Source organism: Solanum stenotomum, chromosome 6 (genome assembly GCF_019186545.1).
Source record: "Solanum stenotomum isolate F172 chromosome 6, ASM1918654v1, whole genome shotgun sequence".
NCBI classification, from domain to species: domain Eukaryota; kingdom Viridiplantae; phylum Streptophyta; class Magnoliopsida; order Solanales; family Solanaceae; genus Solanum; species Solanum stenotomum.
Genome location: NC_064287.1, coordinates 41,508,984 through 41,524,662, shown reverse-complemented (window position 1 = coordinate 41,524,662; position 15,679 = coordinate 41,508,984). Strand labels below are relative to the sequence as shown.

General features: G+C 35.8%; 1 protein-coding gene across 2 annotated transcripts; it reads right to left on the bottom strand.

The window, feature by feature from the left end:
- Positions 1–11,271: 11,271 nt before the first annotated feature.
- Positions 11,272–14,962, bottom strand: LOC125866724 (protein SIEVE ELEMENT OCCLUSION B-like). 2 transcript variants are annotated; one of them, XM_049547062.1, is made up of 8 exons: positions 14,655–14,962; positions 14,323–14,571; positions 14,057–14,167; positions 13,339–13,796; positions 13,145–13,254; positions 12,919–13,061; positions 12,243–12,737; positions 11,272–12,125 (listed from the first exon to the last, which is right to left on the bottom strand). In XM_049547062.1, exons 1-8 carry the CDS (start codon positions 14,901–14,903, stop codon positions 11,505–11,507), a joined length of 2,436 nt encoding a protein of 811 aa, XP_049403019.1. In that variant the 5' UTR covers positions 14,904–14,962; the 3' UTR covers positions 11,272–11,504. The 2 variants fall into 2 exon arrangements, with proteins under 2 accessions (XP_049403019.1, XP_049403020.1); XM_049547063.1 differs by having other exon boundaries at positions 14,670–14,962.
- Between the last annotated feature and the right edge of the window lie 717 nt (positions 14,963–15,679).

The following is a 15,679-nucleotide window of genomic DNA, read 5'->3' as shown; positions in this document are numbered from 1 at the left end:
GAATGAGTTGGCCGATGCTCTTGCCACCATCGCATCAATGATTAAGTATCCGGATACAAGTTATATTGATCCAGTGGATGTAGAGGTAAAAGAACGGCCTGTTCATTGTTCACACGTCGAAGCGGAACCAGATGGCTTGCCGTGGTATTTTGACATCAAGAAGTATTTAGAAGACGGGACTTATCTTGAGAATGCAACGTTCAATTAGAAGAAGTCGATACGTCGTATGGCCCTCAATTTCTTTGCAAGTGGGGAAGTCCTTTACAGGAGGACTCCAGATTTAGGTCTTCTCAGATGTGTTGATGCTAGTGAAGTTGCGAAGCTTCTGGAACAAATACATGCCGGAGTTTGTGGTACTCATATGAATGGACTCACTTTGTTGAGGAAGATCCTTCGCGCCGGGTATTTTTGGATGAGCATGGAACATGACTGTTGCAAGTTCGTGCAGAAGTGTCATAAATGTCAAGTGCATGGAGATTTGATTCGTGTCCCACCTCATGAACTCAATGCCATGAGTGCACCTTGGCCGTTCGTAGCTTGGGGCATGGATGTCATTGGTCCGATAGAGCTAGCCGCCTCTAACGAACACAGATTCATTTTGGTTGCCATTGACTAATTCACCAAGTGGGTGGAAGCAGCTTCGTACAAATCAGTAACCAAGAAAGTTGTAGCTGATTTCGTTCGCAACAATTTGATATGCAGGTTCGGAGTACCCGAATCCATCATCACTGATAATGGAGCGAATCTCAACAGTCACCTGATGAGAGAGCTATGTGAACAATTCAAGATCACTCACCGAAATTCAACAGCCTATCGTCCCCAAATGAATGGAGCCGTAGAAGCTGCCAACAAGAACATAAAAAAGATTTTGAGGAAAATGATTGATAATCGCAGAGGTTGGCACGAGATGTTGCTATATTCTTTGTTGGGTTACCGAACGACTGTCAGAACATCAGTCGGAGCTACTCCATATTTGCTAGTATATGGAACAGAAGCGGTTATACCTGCGGAAGTCAAAATACCTTCATTGAGAATCATCCAAGAAGCTGAATTGAGTGATGATGAATGGATTCGCAAGCGGATTGATCAGTTAACATTGATTGATGAGAAGAGAATGGTTGCTGTTTGTCATGGACAACTGTATCGACAGAGAATGATCCGTGCTTTCCACAAGAAAGTAAGAGCCAGAATATTCGAAGTTGGTCAGTTGGTTCTTAAACGCATTTTCCCTCATCAGGATGAGTACAAAGGGAAATTTTCACCGAATTGGCAAGGACCATACATGGTTTGCAAAGTGTTATCTGGAGGTGCATTGATCCTGTCGGAGATGGATGGCACCGAATGGCCGAAACCAATAAACTCAGATGCAGTTAAGAGATACTATGTGTGAAATTTTAGTTTGTATTTTTCTCATTTCTTTGTGATCGTTCCATTTGCTTGTAATTCCTTTGTTTAGAATCTATCCCTATGTAATGAACTACGTCTGACCTGAATTCTCAAGAATGAGATACGTAGGCGGCCTATGTCGGCCTCGGTCACCCCTTTATCCCTTTTTAGTATTTTCTTTGTATTTGAACTACGTTCGACCTGAATTCTCAAGAATGAGATACGTAGGCGGCCTATGTCGGCCCCGGTCGCTTTCTTTGTAAAATTCTTATTTTTGTTAATCCTCAAGAGGGGGAACTACGTTTGACCTGATTCTTGCCTCAACGGGATACGTAGGCGCCATAAGGGCTCGGTCATATCTCCCGTAAGATTTCTATTCTTTCTTTACAATATAAACTGGGACAGAATTTTTGAGAGGGACTCAAAAATTCTCAAGAAGAAGATCTCTCCAACAAAGTTGAGACTGAAGTTACCTTGAGACTTGCAACTGGGACAGAATTTTTTGAGAGGATCTCAAAAATTTCATGATTTGCTCACCAAAGGTTAAAGATGAGCCAAGACAGTCAACTAGGATAAAAATCTTAAGGATGGCCTCAAAATTTCAACAGGGTCTATCGGCAGTTTAGAATAACTTTGAATACTTTCCAACAAGTAATCAGAAAGATCCCAAAACATCAACTCCAAATGGCATCCACTAAACTTGACGTGACATGACACTTGGCAGTGACATTTTCCAAATGCTACTTTTTGAAAATCTATTTTTTCTTAAAAATTTTCCTACGTGTTTCAATTATTTTTGCATAAAAATGTTTTGTCTTATCTATCAAGAAGCGGGAGATCGGAGAAATCAACCGGGGATAGTAAGACAAGGAGTAGACAACCGAAGAGATCAACACAGATCAGTTCATTTTGCAAAAAAAAAAACTAACAATTTTTCCGTGGATGCAGGTCTATAGGTTTGCCTCAAGATCGGCATATTCTTCCATTCAATGAATGAATATGGAGAAGTCAAAAGGGCGAAGAGCTCCCCAAATTGATAACTTTTCGGTGGATGCAGGAAATATTTCATGCTTCTTATACCAAGAATTGGGAATATGAATAGCATTAATTTATTCAAATTCTCAGCAAGGCAAGGTTCATAACGAACATGCAATTATATTCGGAGATGGGACAAATGAAAACCTTGAAGAGAGAAATATTATTATTTTCCAGCAACAAAAGATACCTGGAAGATACCTATCTGCATTATATTATCAGATATGATAATATTCTTACCCTAAAGGTTATTTATATTGTGTTGTCGAATGAGACGATATCACTACCTGGAGGGTCATTTATATTATATTGTCAAATGAAATGATACCACTAATTCGACGGTCATTTTTATTCGTATTGTCGAATGAGACGACACCACTACCCGGAGAGTCATTTATATCGTATTGTCAAAAGAGATGATGTCACTACTCCGAGGGTCATGTTTATTATATTGTCGATTCAGACGATACCGCCATCCCAAAAGATACCCAGAAGATCACATATGTTGTTCGGTGAAGCATTATCTTCATTTGGTATCAGGGAGGCATTATCAAAAGAAATCATGCATCGCGAGAAAAGCTTCATGCATAGCAAGAAGAAGACCATGCATAGCAAGAGAAAGAAGTCATGCATCGCGTGAAAAAGATTCATGCATCGCGAGAAAAGAAATCCATGCATTGCAAGAGAGAAGATTCATGCATTGCGGGATAAGGATTCATGCATAGCAAGAAAAAGAAGACATGCATCACGCAGAAGTCATGCATAGCAAGAGAAAAGAGTCATGCATTGCAAGAGAAAGAAATCATGCATTGCAAGAGAAAGAAGTCATGCATTGCAAGGAAAAATGTCATGCATTGCGGGAAAGAGATTCATGCACTACGGGATAAATGTCATACATTGTGAGAAAAATGTCATGTATTGCGGGAAAAATGTCATGCATTGCGGGAAAAGGATTCATGCATCGCAAGAGAGTATTCATGCATTGCAAGAGAAGATTCATGCATGGCGAGAAAAAAAATTCATGCATCGCAAGAAAAGATTCATACATTGCGGGAAAAATGTCATGCATTGCGGGAAAGAGATTCATGCATTGCGAGAAAAATGTCATGCATTGCGGGAAAATGTCATGCATCGTGGGAAAAAGACTCATGCATCATGGGAAAAGATTCATGCATCGCGAGAAAAAGATTCATGCACTACAAGAGAAAGATTCATGCATCGCGAGAAAAGAGGTTCATGCATTGCAAGAGAAATAAGTCATGCATCGCGGAGAAGTCATGCATAGCAAGAGGAAGAAGTCATGCATCGCGGAAAAGAAGTCATGCATCACGGAAAGGAAGTCATGCATCACGGAAAAGAGATTTATGCATCATAAGAGGAAGATTCATGCATCCGGGGAAAAGATTTATGCATCCCGGGAAAGGAGTTATGCATCGTAAGAGAAACATCGACAACGACATCAAGAGAACTGTAGACATACTACATCAGCCTATTTTATTACTTTGACATCAAAGAAAAAGTACATTGAAGATTATATTGCAAATATGAGACATAAACTTTATTTGCTTTACGTCAAACCCGATAGAGTTGACGTCAAGTGTTCAAGAAGAGCAATTAAGTGTCAACATGGTAAGAGACACTGTCTCCCATTTGAATCATTTTTTTTATGCTAATGAGTTTTATCTCAGTCTTTGTCGAGAGCATCCGAAAGGATGAATTCTCCAAAACAAACCACAGGTGCGGACAACATTAAAAAGGATGCAGCACAACGTGAAACTTTTCTTAGCAGCAAACTGGGACATAGTCTAAAGAGGAGTGCCAAACTCTTAGGACGCGAGCAGATTAGCGACTTCCACCACAATCAAACCACACCCCTATCAGAAGGCATGTGGGTTTTTCGTTAGGTTTCCTGGTTTCAGTTTCGCATCCGGAAATTTTTGGTCTCTACTGGAAGTAGCTTTCCAATATGAGCGACAATGCACCAAGAGCTTTGGAAATTATGTCCGTGTAAGTTCTTACTTATGAGTGTGAAGTGCACCACATTCATGGCTAAGAGGTTACAAGCCTCTTTTTCATACTCGATTTACCTTGTCACTCGTCCTGAACCAAAGGTTATCTTGCATAATAGATTTCCTTTCCAATCGATTGAGTTAAACTACATGCAGTCTGATTCCCTATGCTGAGGGATATGTTGGCGGGATCAATGTTGAAAACTCGGCTGTATTCCAACATTCGCTCTTAAATCTTATTCTCGAGCATTTCGGTACCTCCATAATTTGACATCGGGGTGACTTTGAATTCTTTCAAAATCGTGCGTCAAATCAAGCATATCGAACTACAAGTGGCCTGAATTCTCTTATAGTCCGAGATATGTAGGAAACCCATTTTCGGGGTTCGGCCATAATTCCTAAAGTCCGCACCAAAAGCCCTTTACTAAGGTTAAGGTGTGGTCGGTCAAAGTTGGATTGGTCAATTTCATTTTCCTTGAGTTTCTTGAATCAATCCAAGTAAAATGAGGGACAGTTGTTGACACCCAATTTTGACCTTCCCCGATAAGAATTAGTCATCGAGCTTCTTAAATTCCAAGCGATTCAAAATAATTAACTTTATAAAATTAAAGACATTTTTCAAGTTATCTTAAATAGTTTTGTCACTTTTTATAATTTTCAAATAATATATATGTCTTAAATAGTTATGTATATAATTAGTATATTTTATGAATATTCGAAATTATCTCAAAAAGATTTTAGTTTTAGTTAAATATTTTGTCAATTAGTTTGGTTCAAGCAATAGTTTATATTTTTAAATTAATTAGTTTATAAGTCAGTTAATTATTTTATTTCGTTAAGATTAAGACGCTCGTTAATTAATTAATAATAATTCATTCTATTTAATTTTAGCCAAACTCACTAACTAAATCAATTTGGCTATCCCTTAAACTTTGGTTGGCAATTGCAATTAGTTGGGCCGTTCGTTCAAATCTTCAGCAGCCCACAACCCCAATATTATAGCCCAACCTCTTTGTCCATTTTCCCACATTCTATTTTAATTTCCAACACAACACCAATTCCAGCGAACTCCCAGGCCCAACACTCTTATAACAAATACCCAATTCCATACAATACATCATACATTACAACAGCAACCCGACCCGGACCCCTGTTCCATCGTCCTCTTCACGCGACAAAGCAGCGAGGAGCAGAGAAAGTACTCTGTTCCTCCTTGTCCTCTTCCTTCACGTCTCTGTCCAGGCAGCAAGCAGAAGCACGCGTTTTTCCCTTTCCTCTTTCGGAATAGAGTGAAATTTCAGAGAAAGTAGGTTTTCCTTTAATGGTGAAAGGTTTTTGAAATTCAAATTGGTAGTCCTTGAAGTTGAAATTGCCCTCATCTTTTCCCCCCAAAAAATCCAAACCCTAATTTCCCCTTATATAAACACCTTTTCTGTTCATTTGTGTGGAGGGGAATTTTTTTTGAATTATTTTTTTGGCTAAAAAATTTTCTGGTGAGAGTTTACAGAGAGAGGTTCATTGAGCTAAAACAATGATACAATACATACGTCTGAATATACACTTTCTTCTCTTGTCCGTGGCCTATTGGGAATTTGCCGGAACCCACAGAGGGTCTCGAAGTTGAAGTAAGTGGTGGAAGAAGTCCGTCATGCTGTTTGCTGTCCGGTTTGCTGTCCATAGAAAGGTAATACATCATTCCCCCTTTGTTTACATTTCATTTCGATTTTGAATGTCCTGTGCTAAATCTATCTTTGTTGGGTTCTTCTTGGCTTCACTCTTGCTTAGTTTGAATGTAAATATTTGCGGCTTATTCCCCTTTGTTGTTGAGATTTATGGCTGATCATTTGTTATTTACGTCCGGCCACCATTAGGAATTCGAATCGGGTTATAGTTATTTAAGATTGACTTTTTGTGTCGTTTTTGAATCATATGCTTGTTTCGTCTCTATTACTCATTAGTATGTCTTCAAGCATCAATGTCTCCTCATCTGGGTTGTTACTGTTAGTGTTACTGCCCATATAGATCTAAGTTTTTTGAGATCAATCGACAAAGCCATCATGTAGTGCGATTGCTTTGTTCCAATAGTTTAGTTTTTGTCTTCGTTTTGGTATATCTACGCTATTTTTATCGCTTATAGTAATTTATTTGAGCCATTTTTTATGGCTTCATTTTTGTCTAAGTTTTTCTAAGTCGGAGGAGTATTAGCTATGTGTAGTTGAGTTCTCAAAATATGAGGGCCTTTGGATGACCTCTTTTTTTTTTTTTTTCTTTTTTTTGGTTTGCGCTAAAAGTCACTGTTTGAAACCAATTTCATTATTTTAGCTATCAAATATTTCATCAACTTAATTAATTACATTGTCTAATAGTATGTTCCTGTTTATTCGTTTATTTTAGTGTCATTGACTATTAAAAATGTGACTAGTTCTCCATATTAAATTTGCTTAGTTCAACTCTTGTTGTTTCGTCTTATCTATGCCTCTGTGCAATGTTTTCCTTTTCTTTATTTAGTCTTTCTTTTGTATGCCACTGTTTGTGCCATTTTTGGGAGTATTAATCCTTATTCTTTTGTTTTGTTGCATGTAAATCGGCCCGAGTTCACCATGAACTCCCATATTTTTCCTTGCATTTCGAGAGAGCCATAAAGGCTCAAACCTTTATTTTCGAGTCGGCCAGCCCCATTGAAACTGATGTACAGGTCTTGGAGGAGTCCAAAATGGACTGTATACATGTTGATATACAACAATATACCTTGACATACGTTTCAAAATATTGAATTATAGGTGGAAAAACGAATTGCAAGTACTTGGAGGCCGAAATATATTGTATACGGTCGGTATGTATACCCATATACACAAAAATGAGTCGAAATACGACTCATATACAACAATATACCTTTGCTGTATACACAGATTTTGGGAGCGAAAATGGGCTGAAGGAGGCCCAAAAACGCAGCAACAGGCCCAAATTTTATATCTCTTCCCCTTTTGCTCTTATTTATTTGCTTGTTATGTCGACTAATATTTATTCGTGAATTGGTTCCAACTTAATTAAATTCCCGAAGATAACCATTCCCTTTCATATATACATACATACCCAAATTGAAATATTTACATACTTAGCTACTTTTACGTTTCGTCTTATCACAAGTTCTTCCCCTTTAGGAAATTCCCCTCTAGTTCGTTTCCCCTTAGACAAATAAAAATGATAAAAAATAAAATAAAATAATAATAGTAACAAATAAGTATGTTAAAATAAATAAGTTTTTTTTTTTTTTTTTTTTTAACTTAGTTAAAATTTCCAAAATAAGTTAAAATAAATGAGTCTATTTACTTAGTTAAATTTTAAAAATAATCAGTTAAAATAAATGAATTCATTTACTTAAGTCAAAATTTTAAAAATTAGTCAAAATCAGTTTTTGTCAAATCGTCGGTCAACCGCGAGTTAGCGGGCATTCCGAGGGCCTAACACCTTCTCGGAATGTACATTTGAACTCGAACCCTTTTTCAATTGATTTCATCTGTTTAAATCTTTTGAAAACCTTAAGTTTTTTCTTGATTTTTACTAAAAAATTAAGTGGCGACTCTGTTCTTTTGGAAACCCGATTTCTCTTAAACCATAAGTTTAATCGGTTTTTCGAAAACTCAGTCATTTTCCTTTTACATATCTTTTTAAATAAAACAACTGCAAAGATCGCCTTAGTGAAACTTCTAGCATTGAAATGTCCATCCAAGGCATGAATTGAGGTCTTCACTACATCTTGCAAGGATTAAAGCCCAATACATTCGAAGAGTTGGCAACTCGTGCACATGACATGGAATTAAGCATGACTTTAAGAGAAGTTCAACGATCTCATGTCTATGAACCTCATGAATATGAAGATATAGAAGAACTACAAGGTGGGGGCAAGTCTGCATCTGAAGATGACTTCGAAGAGTCAATGTATATCTAGACGCTCCTTAATGCATGAGCTTAAACTGCAAGTTACAATGCTCCTCATCCCATGAGCCTAAACTACAAGCTGAAATGCTCCTAGATGCACAAGCCTAAACTGTATATCACAAGACTCTTCAAATTCAAGATAAATCTCTAAGTTGGAAAGCTCTTTATATTTGAGTTAAATCTTCAAGTTAAAATGCTCCTTAAAACACGAGCTTAAACTATATGTCATAAAACTCTTTAAATTTGAGTTAAATCTTCAAGTTGAAAGGTTCCTTGAAACACGAGCTTAAACTGTATATCCTAAAGTTCTTCAAATTTGAGTTAAATCTTCAAGTTGAAATGCTCCTTGAAACACGAGCTTAAATTGTATGTCACAAAGCTTTTCAAATTTGAACTAAATCTCCAAGCGAAAATGCTCCTTAAGGTATGCGCCTAAACTACATGTCACTCCTGTCCTGTAAGAATATAAATTGTGTATGGCACACCCTAAAAAAACTAAAAAGAATCATTCACCTTCCCAGAACTACGTTGTGACTTAATCCTCTTCACTGAGGTACGTAGGCGCTTAGAATATATCCAAAGTTCAATTGCATGAGTGTCAAAAAAACACATGTTCCCACTTGATTTGTCACATGAAAGTTAAAGCTATGAGTAATCTTTTATCAAACTTCAAACCTGCACCAAATGGTGATGACTCAATGGGGGTAAACCCCTATGAATAAAAATTGTTTCAAGATGAAGTCTTCAAAATCTCTAAGTATGCAAGTTGAAGTCTTTAAATTTTTCAAGCCTAGTCTTTGAATGATAAAATATCTTGACAAGACTTGAAGAATGGGGCATTTGTAGGTATTTAAAATTTAATAAATATAAATTTATAAATGATTCGGATTATATTAAATTCATGAATATATTAGTCCAAATAAATATTATGGATTAATATAATTGAGTTAATTATTTAATATAATAAATATGGATTTAATTAAAGCTCACTCCATAAAGCTCATATGTTATGTCACTTAAATCTGATTGGCCGAAAGGAAGCATATTCCAATCACAACTCCTCTATTTTAAAACTATAAATAGGGGTCCTCTTAATTCAGAAAAAGGACCAAGAATTCTAAACAAGAAGCTAGAGAAAGCTCGTGGATCAAAAGCCACAAATTTCTCTACAAGTTTAAGAATTCAAGAATTCAAGGATTCAAGTTTAGGAATTGAAGAATTCAAGCATTCAAGATTAAGATAAAGTTCAAGTCAAGAACGATCAAGATCTAGACCGCTGGATTCAAAATCAAGCTCGATGCCCTTAGATTTAACTAGAAGTCAAGATCAAGATAAAGTTCAAGTTCAAGAACGATCAAGATCAAGACCGCCAGATTCAAGATCAAGCTCGAAGCCCTTGAATTCAACAAGAAGTTAAGATCAAGCTCGAAGCCCTTGGATTCAACTAGAAGTCAAGATCAAGATAAAGTTCAAATTCAAGAACGATCAAGATCAAGATCAAGAACGCCATATTCAAGATCAAGCACGAAGCCCTTGAATTCAACAAGAAGTCAAGATCAAGCTCGAAGCCCTTGGATTCAACTAGAAGTCAAGATCAAGATAAAGTTCAAGTTCAAGAACAATAGACCATCGGATTCATGATCAAACTCGAAGCCCTTGGATTCAACTAGAAGTCAAGATCAAGATAAAGTTCAAGTTCAAGAACGATCAAGATCAAGACCACCAGATTCTAGATCAAGCTCGAAGCTCTTGAAATCAACCAGAAGTCAAGATCAAGATAAAGTTCAAGTTAAAGTCAAATTCAAGATCAAGCTCAAGAACCCTTGAATTTATACTTGAAAAGGCGAATTTAGAGGAATCATATTGATTGTAACACTCGCACTGTAAATCATTAAAATGATTGTTGCATAATTTTCCGTTCTTGATTATTGTTTTCTCGATGCGAATTTTATTTTCTACACATGAAAAATCATATAGTTTTTATGTGTCGACCATAACTAACTACAACAACCCAAGATAGTCCGCACAATAAAGTTGTAGTTGCATTTTAGTTATGAGTTGTTAATCTTATATTAATTTTTTCTTTAAAAATAATACGCACATGGTATATGAACGAATCATTAATCATTGTAGAACAATATATAGTTTTATTTATTGATTATAATTAAAGAAAATTCAATTATAAATTTGAAAACTCATACTTTAATTTACTAAATTGTGTAATGCTAAGAAATTGATTTTTTTTTTAAATAGAGAAAATATTTGTTTATAATTGTTTAAGAAATTGGAAAGTCACTCTTATTTTCCTTCGATTTTCATCAAATTTTAAAATAACAGATTAATTATTTTGTTTATATAAAAGCTGAATGAAGTGAAAGAAGTATAATATACTATATCAATATAAATATCATTTATAGCAATAACATTTTTTTTCATTGGACACTTATAATACATTTTTAAACATATTATAAAGGACAATTTATAAAAACACATATAATACAAGTTTTATTTATGAATAATACATCTATCACACACTTTATTACACTTATAAGTTATAGTGTCGATTTCTTACCAAACACTTATAATACATCTATGACATGCATAGTTCACTTTTAATATATAATAGATTTATCAATAATATTGCTATGAATTGCTATAAATAATAATAAATAAAAAAATATCACTAAAATCAATAATTTTTTATTAAAAAATATCATTTTTTAATGTTTGATTCGATTCCTGATGTGTTCGAATTTTTATGATTTTGTCTCAACACTCAACTCATCCCAAATCTCTTCTCAACGCCCCTCATTAATCCATAATATTTTCAAGGTAGTATTGTGTAGTTTTCATACCGCCTCAACTAAAAATAAATGAGTTACTCCATCAATGTGGAAGTGGTTTTTATTGATTTTCACTAAATATTGCATAAGGCTATATAGCCTATAGCATTACATCACACACTCAAATATCAAAACAAGTACATGAATATCAAAAAGTCAAAAGTAAGCACAATAATTAATAATACTTAAAAGACTCACAAGAGGACTAGAAGTGGTCCTTTTATTCAAATATATAGTCCTCTAGGAGCGGCACCATTCCATAACTCATACCAATTTCATCAACCATAAATCATCACTCAATGCAGCAGCGGTACATGATAAACTTCTCCATTGGACGGCTACATTCAGCACAAACCACTCTCTCAGGAACATGTCCAGTGGTACTCGGTAGAATTAGTCGAGTACAATGATGAGGACTATGAAGATCACGAAGTTGACGGTCCAATGCAGGAACAAATGTAGTTATGTCACTCACTTCTTCTCTCCAACGATCAAATCCCTTCATAACTTGCACTATCAGATCACCTTTACCTCTAGTCATTTCAGCCAATCCGCGGCTGAAAACAGCCCATCCAAGATCACTTCCATCGTAGCTCAGAATCGTCACGATTTCCTGAAGGATGGGGTCAGTTTCACCGGGGATGTCTTGTTGAGTCCTGGAGTGCCACATGCTTTCTAGCCTTTCCCAAAAGAACCAAATGAGAGTTTGATCTTGCACCACATGGCTCAAGTTTTCTATTTGGATTATTGAACTGTTCTTCCGGACTCTTTCTTTTGGGTTTTTCTTTCCCACATAGAGCATCTCTAGTGGAACGCGGGCTGCATTTGCAACAGCCCGCGTTGCTGAGGTGAATGATCTGATCCATTCAATATCTTCTCCTCCGTACAAGCATATGCATTTGCCTTCACTAATCTGGGAATATATCGAAGTGAATATGATTTATAAGACACATATTGTATATTCTTAATCATGGTCTACGATTTCGTATATAATATAAATTCTTGACATATATAAATGTGTTATACGTACCCAAGTGAAAATGTTTTGATCAATGGAATCAGCTAAGAGTTCAATATTCCAAGTTTGTTCCTTCCATAGAGCTTCTTCCCTAGCTTTGGTAAAAGGAAAAGCCAAACTTCCCCAAATCCACAACATATGGTAAGCATTGTTATTTGCTTCTTTTCCTTGTGGATCAAGAACAACAAGCTGAGGCTTTTTCTTGAATCCCCACACTTCTTTAATGCACCTTATCACTGCTGGATCGATCATCGAAGGATGTGCCACTGAGTACCATGGCATTGAAGCTTGTACTTCTTCAAATTTCATCTGTTTTGCTTCAGTCCATGGTGTTAGCCTCTTGTCAACCACAGGGATCCAGACAACCTCATAGTTGCTCTCTGGCCTGTTTGGTTGCGTCTTGGATTCAGCATACATGTGGTGGAGGATAAAGAGCTCTTCGGGTGCAATGTCTAGGTCAGAGATCAATAGTAGAACATGCTTCCTCCTTAGAACATCAAGACCTACCTGTTATAATACAAGTATATATACGAGTTCAACTTCTATTGACTGCCAGTGCAATAATTATTATATCTGGTCATGAGCTAAAAGAGAACTAACTATTTCATTTATATGGAGTATATAGTTATTGTTTTGAAAGTGAAAAAATCATTTATATTGTGAGAATATGTAATAAATTAGTTATTACCCTTCTCTTATGAGTTCCATCAAAAAGTGGGAGTTGATCATCCCTGGAGTGAATCAAGATTGAGAGTATCTTCATGTTATCAATGTGAGGTGTCCTGAGAAGTCGTAGAAGTGCTTCAAATGCATCATGTTGCCTCTTCTCCTCTGTATTAATTATAACGCTTTAGATAAATATCACAATTTTAATTTGTTTTACATAACTTATAATAGTAAACATTATAACTTACCAATCTTTTGGTGACAAAGGTTAAGAACCTTTCTGAGATGATCCAATATGTTTGCAAGCTTGTGAGTCAAACTAGATAACTCCCAAGCCTCAGATGTTGAAGAAATTTGCCTACACATACCATTCATCAATTTCATGCTTGATAATCTAACTTATTAATTATTGAGTGTTGAAAGATCAGTGAATAAAACATACTCATGACCAATGGCAATGAGATTCAGAATCATAGCTGCACACATGACAGCAGCCCTCATAGTCCAATAAGCAGCAGTGGAAATATGGGCAGTATTGATCAACATCTCCAATTCTTGTGTGATAACATGTTGACTGTGAGACGTTTGAATGTCTCTAAACTCGATAATACACTTTGTGACATCCAACATTTTATCGATCAAATCATGAATCGCATCAAATTTCTGCTTCAGAACATCCTGACGCGTCATTATTTCTGGAAGTTCCATGATGATTGCAACAGACTTAGCCAGTGGATCTGTAGTATACTGATGAACAAGCAGACCAAATTCACCATATTGCTGGGCAAAAGCCGCGAATGTTATCACGACTTTCGTGTCCCAGGCATAGGTTGTGAGTGAATGAAGCAGTGACATTGTTGTTGAATGAGCGTCTTCTTTGTTAGCACATTTGCTTATCAACTGTCATATTTACATTTATATATGAACCATCATCATAATAATCGATTAAATTGTATTGATAGTGTAAAGGAAGAATTGTTGTAGTCCGAATGTTCATTTATTGAAAATAAATAAATACTAGTATATATTAGTATTGGGAGAAAAAAGGTTGTATTGCGGGAATCTTAATAGCTCAGTTGGTTGGCTACCTAAACTTCCACCTTCATAGTTATGGTTCAATTCTCCGCTTCTTAAAAAAAATATAGTTGTAATGCACTTACCTCCATACTAATTCTATGAATAGGATATGCCAAATAGTTGAGTATTTCAGTAAGTCCACTGTGGGGAGCCTTCTCTTCCAATGCTTCCAGATGTGCTTGAATCTTAGCTTCCTAAAATTCCCAATTTTTATTTTTTAAAAGAATCATGAAAATAATGTTATTATGATATAATTACAAAGTACGTAATAGTTTAATATTTTTGATACTGTCAGTATATAGAAATTAATTAAACGGTAAAGAAAAGTGAGGTGGATGATGATATGTACATGAACACGTCCAGCAACGGGAGTAGCGCGATGCACAATGTCCTCAATAATATGAACAAGAGGCTTGACATCAAAGTCACGGCCATCTGGGATATGAGTTTCTTCAATGTGCCTCATCATAGCATTATCATCAGATGTCAAGAACATATGATGATCACCTCTCCTGTGTGGAGGCCTAGCTGCTAGATTTGATGTTCGTGGATTGATCGGAGTTGTATGATGAGCAGCAGGTACCACACTAGCTGGTATCTGTTGAGACATAATATAATTAAGTAATTGAAATAACGTGATAAGTATTTAAATGAAATTATCACACAATTCAAATGTCATACCATGTCATGACTCACTGGTTTAACCACAGAATGAGGATTGATTTGGGCATTCATAGGATTGATTTGGGTATTCAAAGGATTGATTTGGGCGTTCAAAGGGTTGATGTGATGGCCTGTAGTTGGATTACTCATTGGGTGCATCCTATTGGCAACAACATCAGCAGATCCACTTGACATATTATTCATTGGGTTTGTAGTCATTGGGTTATTCATGGATACCTTTTCATTCAATGGGTTAACATTTGCCATTTCAAGTGATGGAAAAAAAAAACTTGAGGGTTTTTAGAAAGGCAAGTGTAGTTAAATAATATTGTTGTGTGTTGAAATAAATTAGGCATGAGAAAGGGTTTATATAAGTTATTGAAATGGTATAATTAAAGGTGATGGTGAATCAAGTTCTTTGCTTCTAATTTGGTCTAAAGTTATGAAAGAGGTTTGGAATTGGTCCTGTGAATGGCTCCTATGAAGCAAACATCTTTGTCCTTTCACAGTAAAAAGTAAATTAGACAAAGCATTAATTCTTCTTATCGTTATAATTAAGATTTGGGGTTTCTCATTTTCACGTGATGCATGCTTGTATGCTTGAGTTTAAGTTTTGAACCCACGAAAAACTATTAGATTCATCCGAACCCACGAACCCCCACCTAGCTCTCCGGCACCACCCCTGTCCTAAATTAGTTTAAAGGTTTCTTTTACACTATCAGATATTTTTTGTGTTATACTAATAGATACTATATATGTCTTCTTTTCAAGATTATAAATTTCATATTTTAAGAAGATTTACATGTAAATATCTTTACTTCGAAAAAATTGCATGATGAAGGACATGCATGGAGGGTAAGTATCAACCAAATAAGATGAGTTTTGGAATTAACTAAAGACTTTAAACTATATACATTGGTAGGGCAAGTTACATTTTATTTGTTATAGCTGATAACTTGCCTTATTTTCAAATTTACAAATCCAATCTTTATATGAAAATTACAGCTTGTAGATATATTTCAGGTGAGCAAATTGCGTAAAAA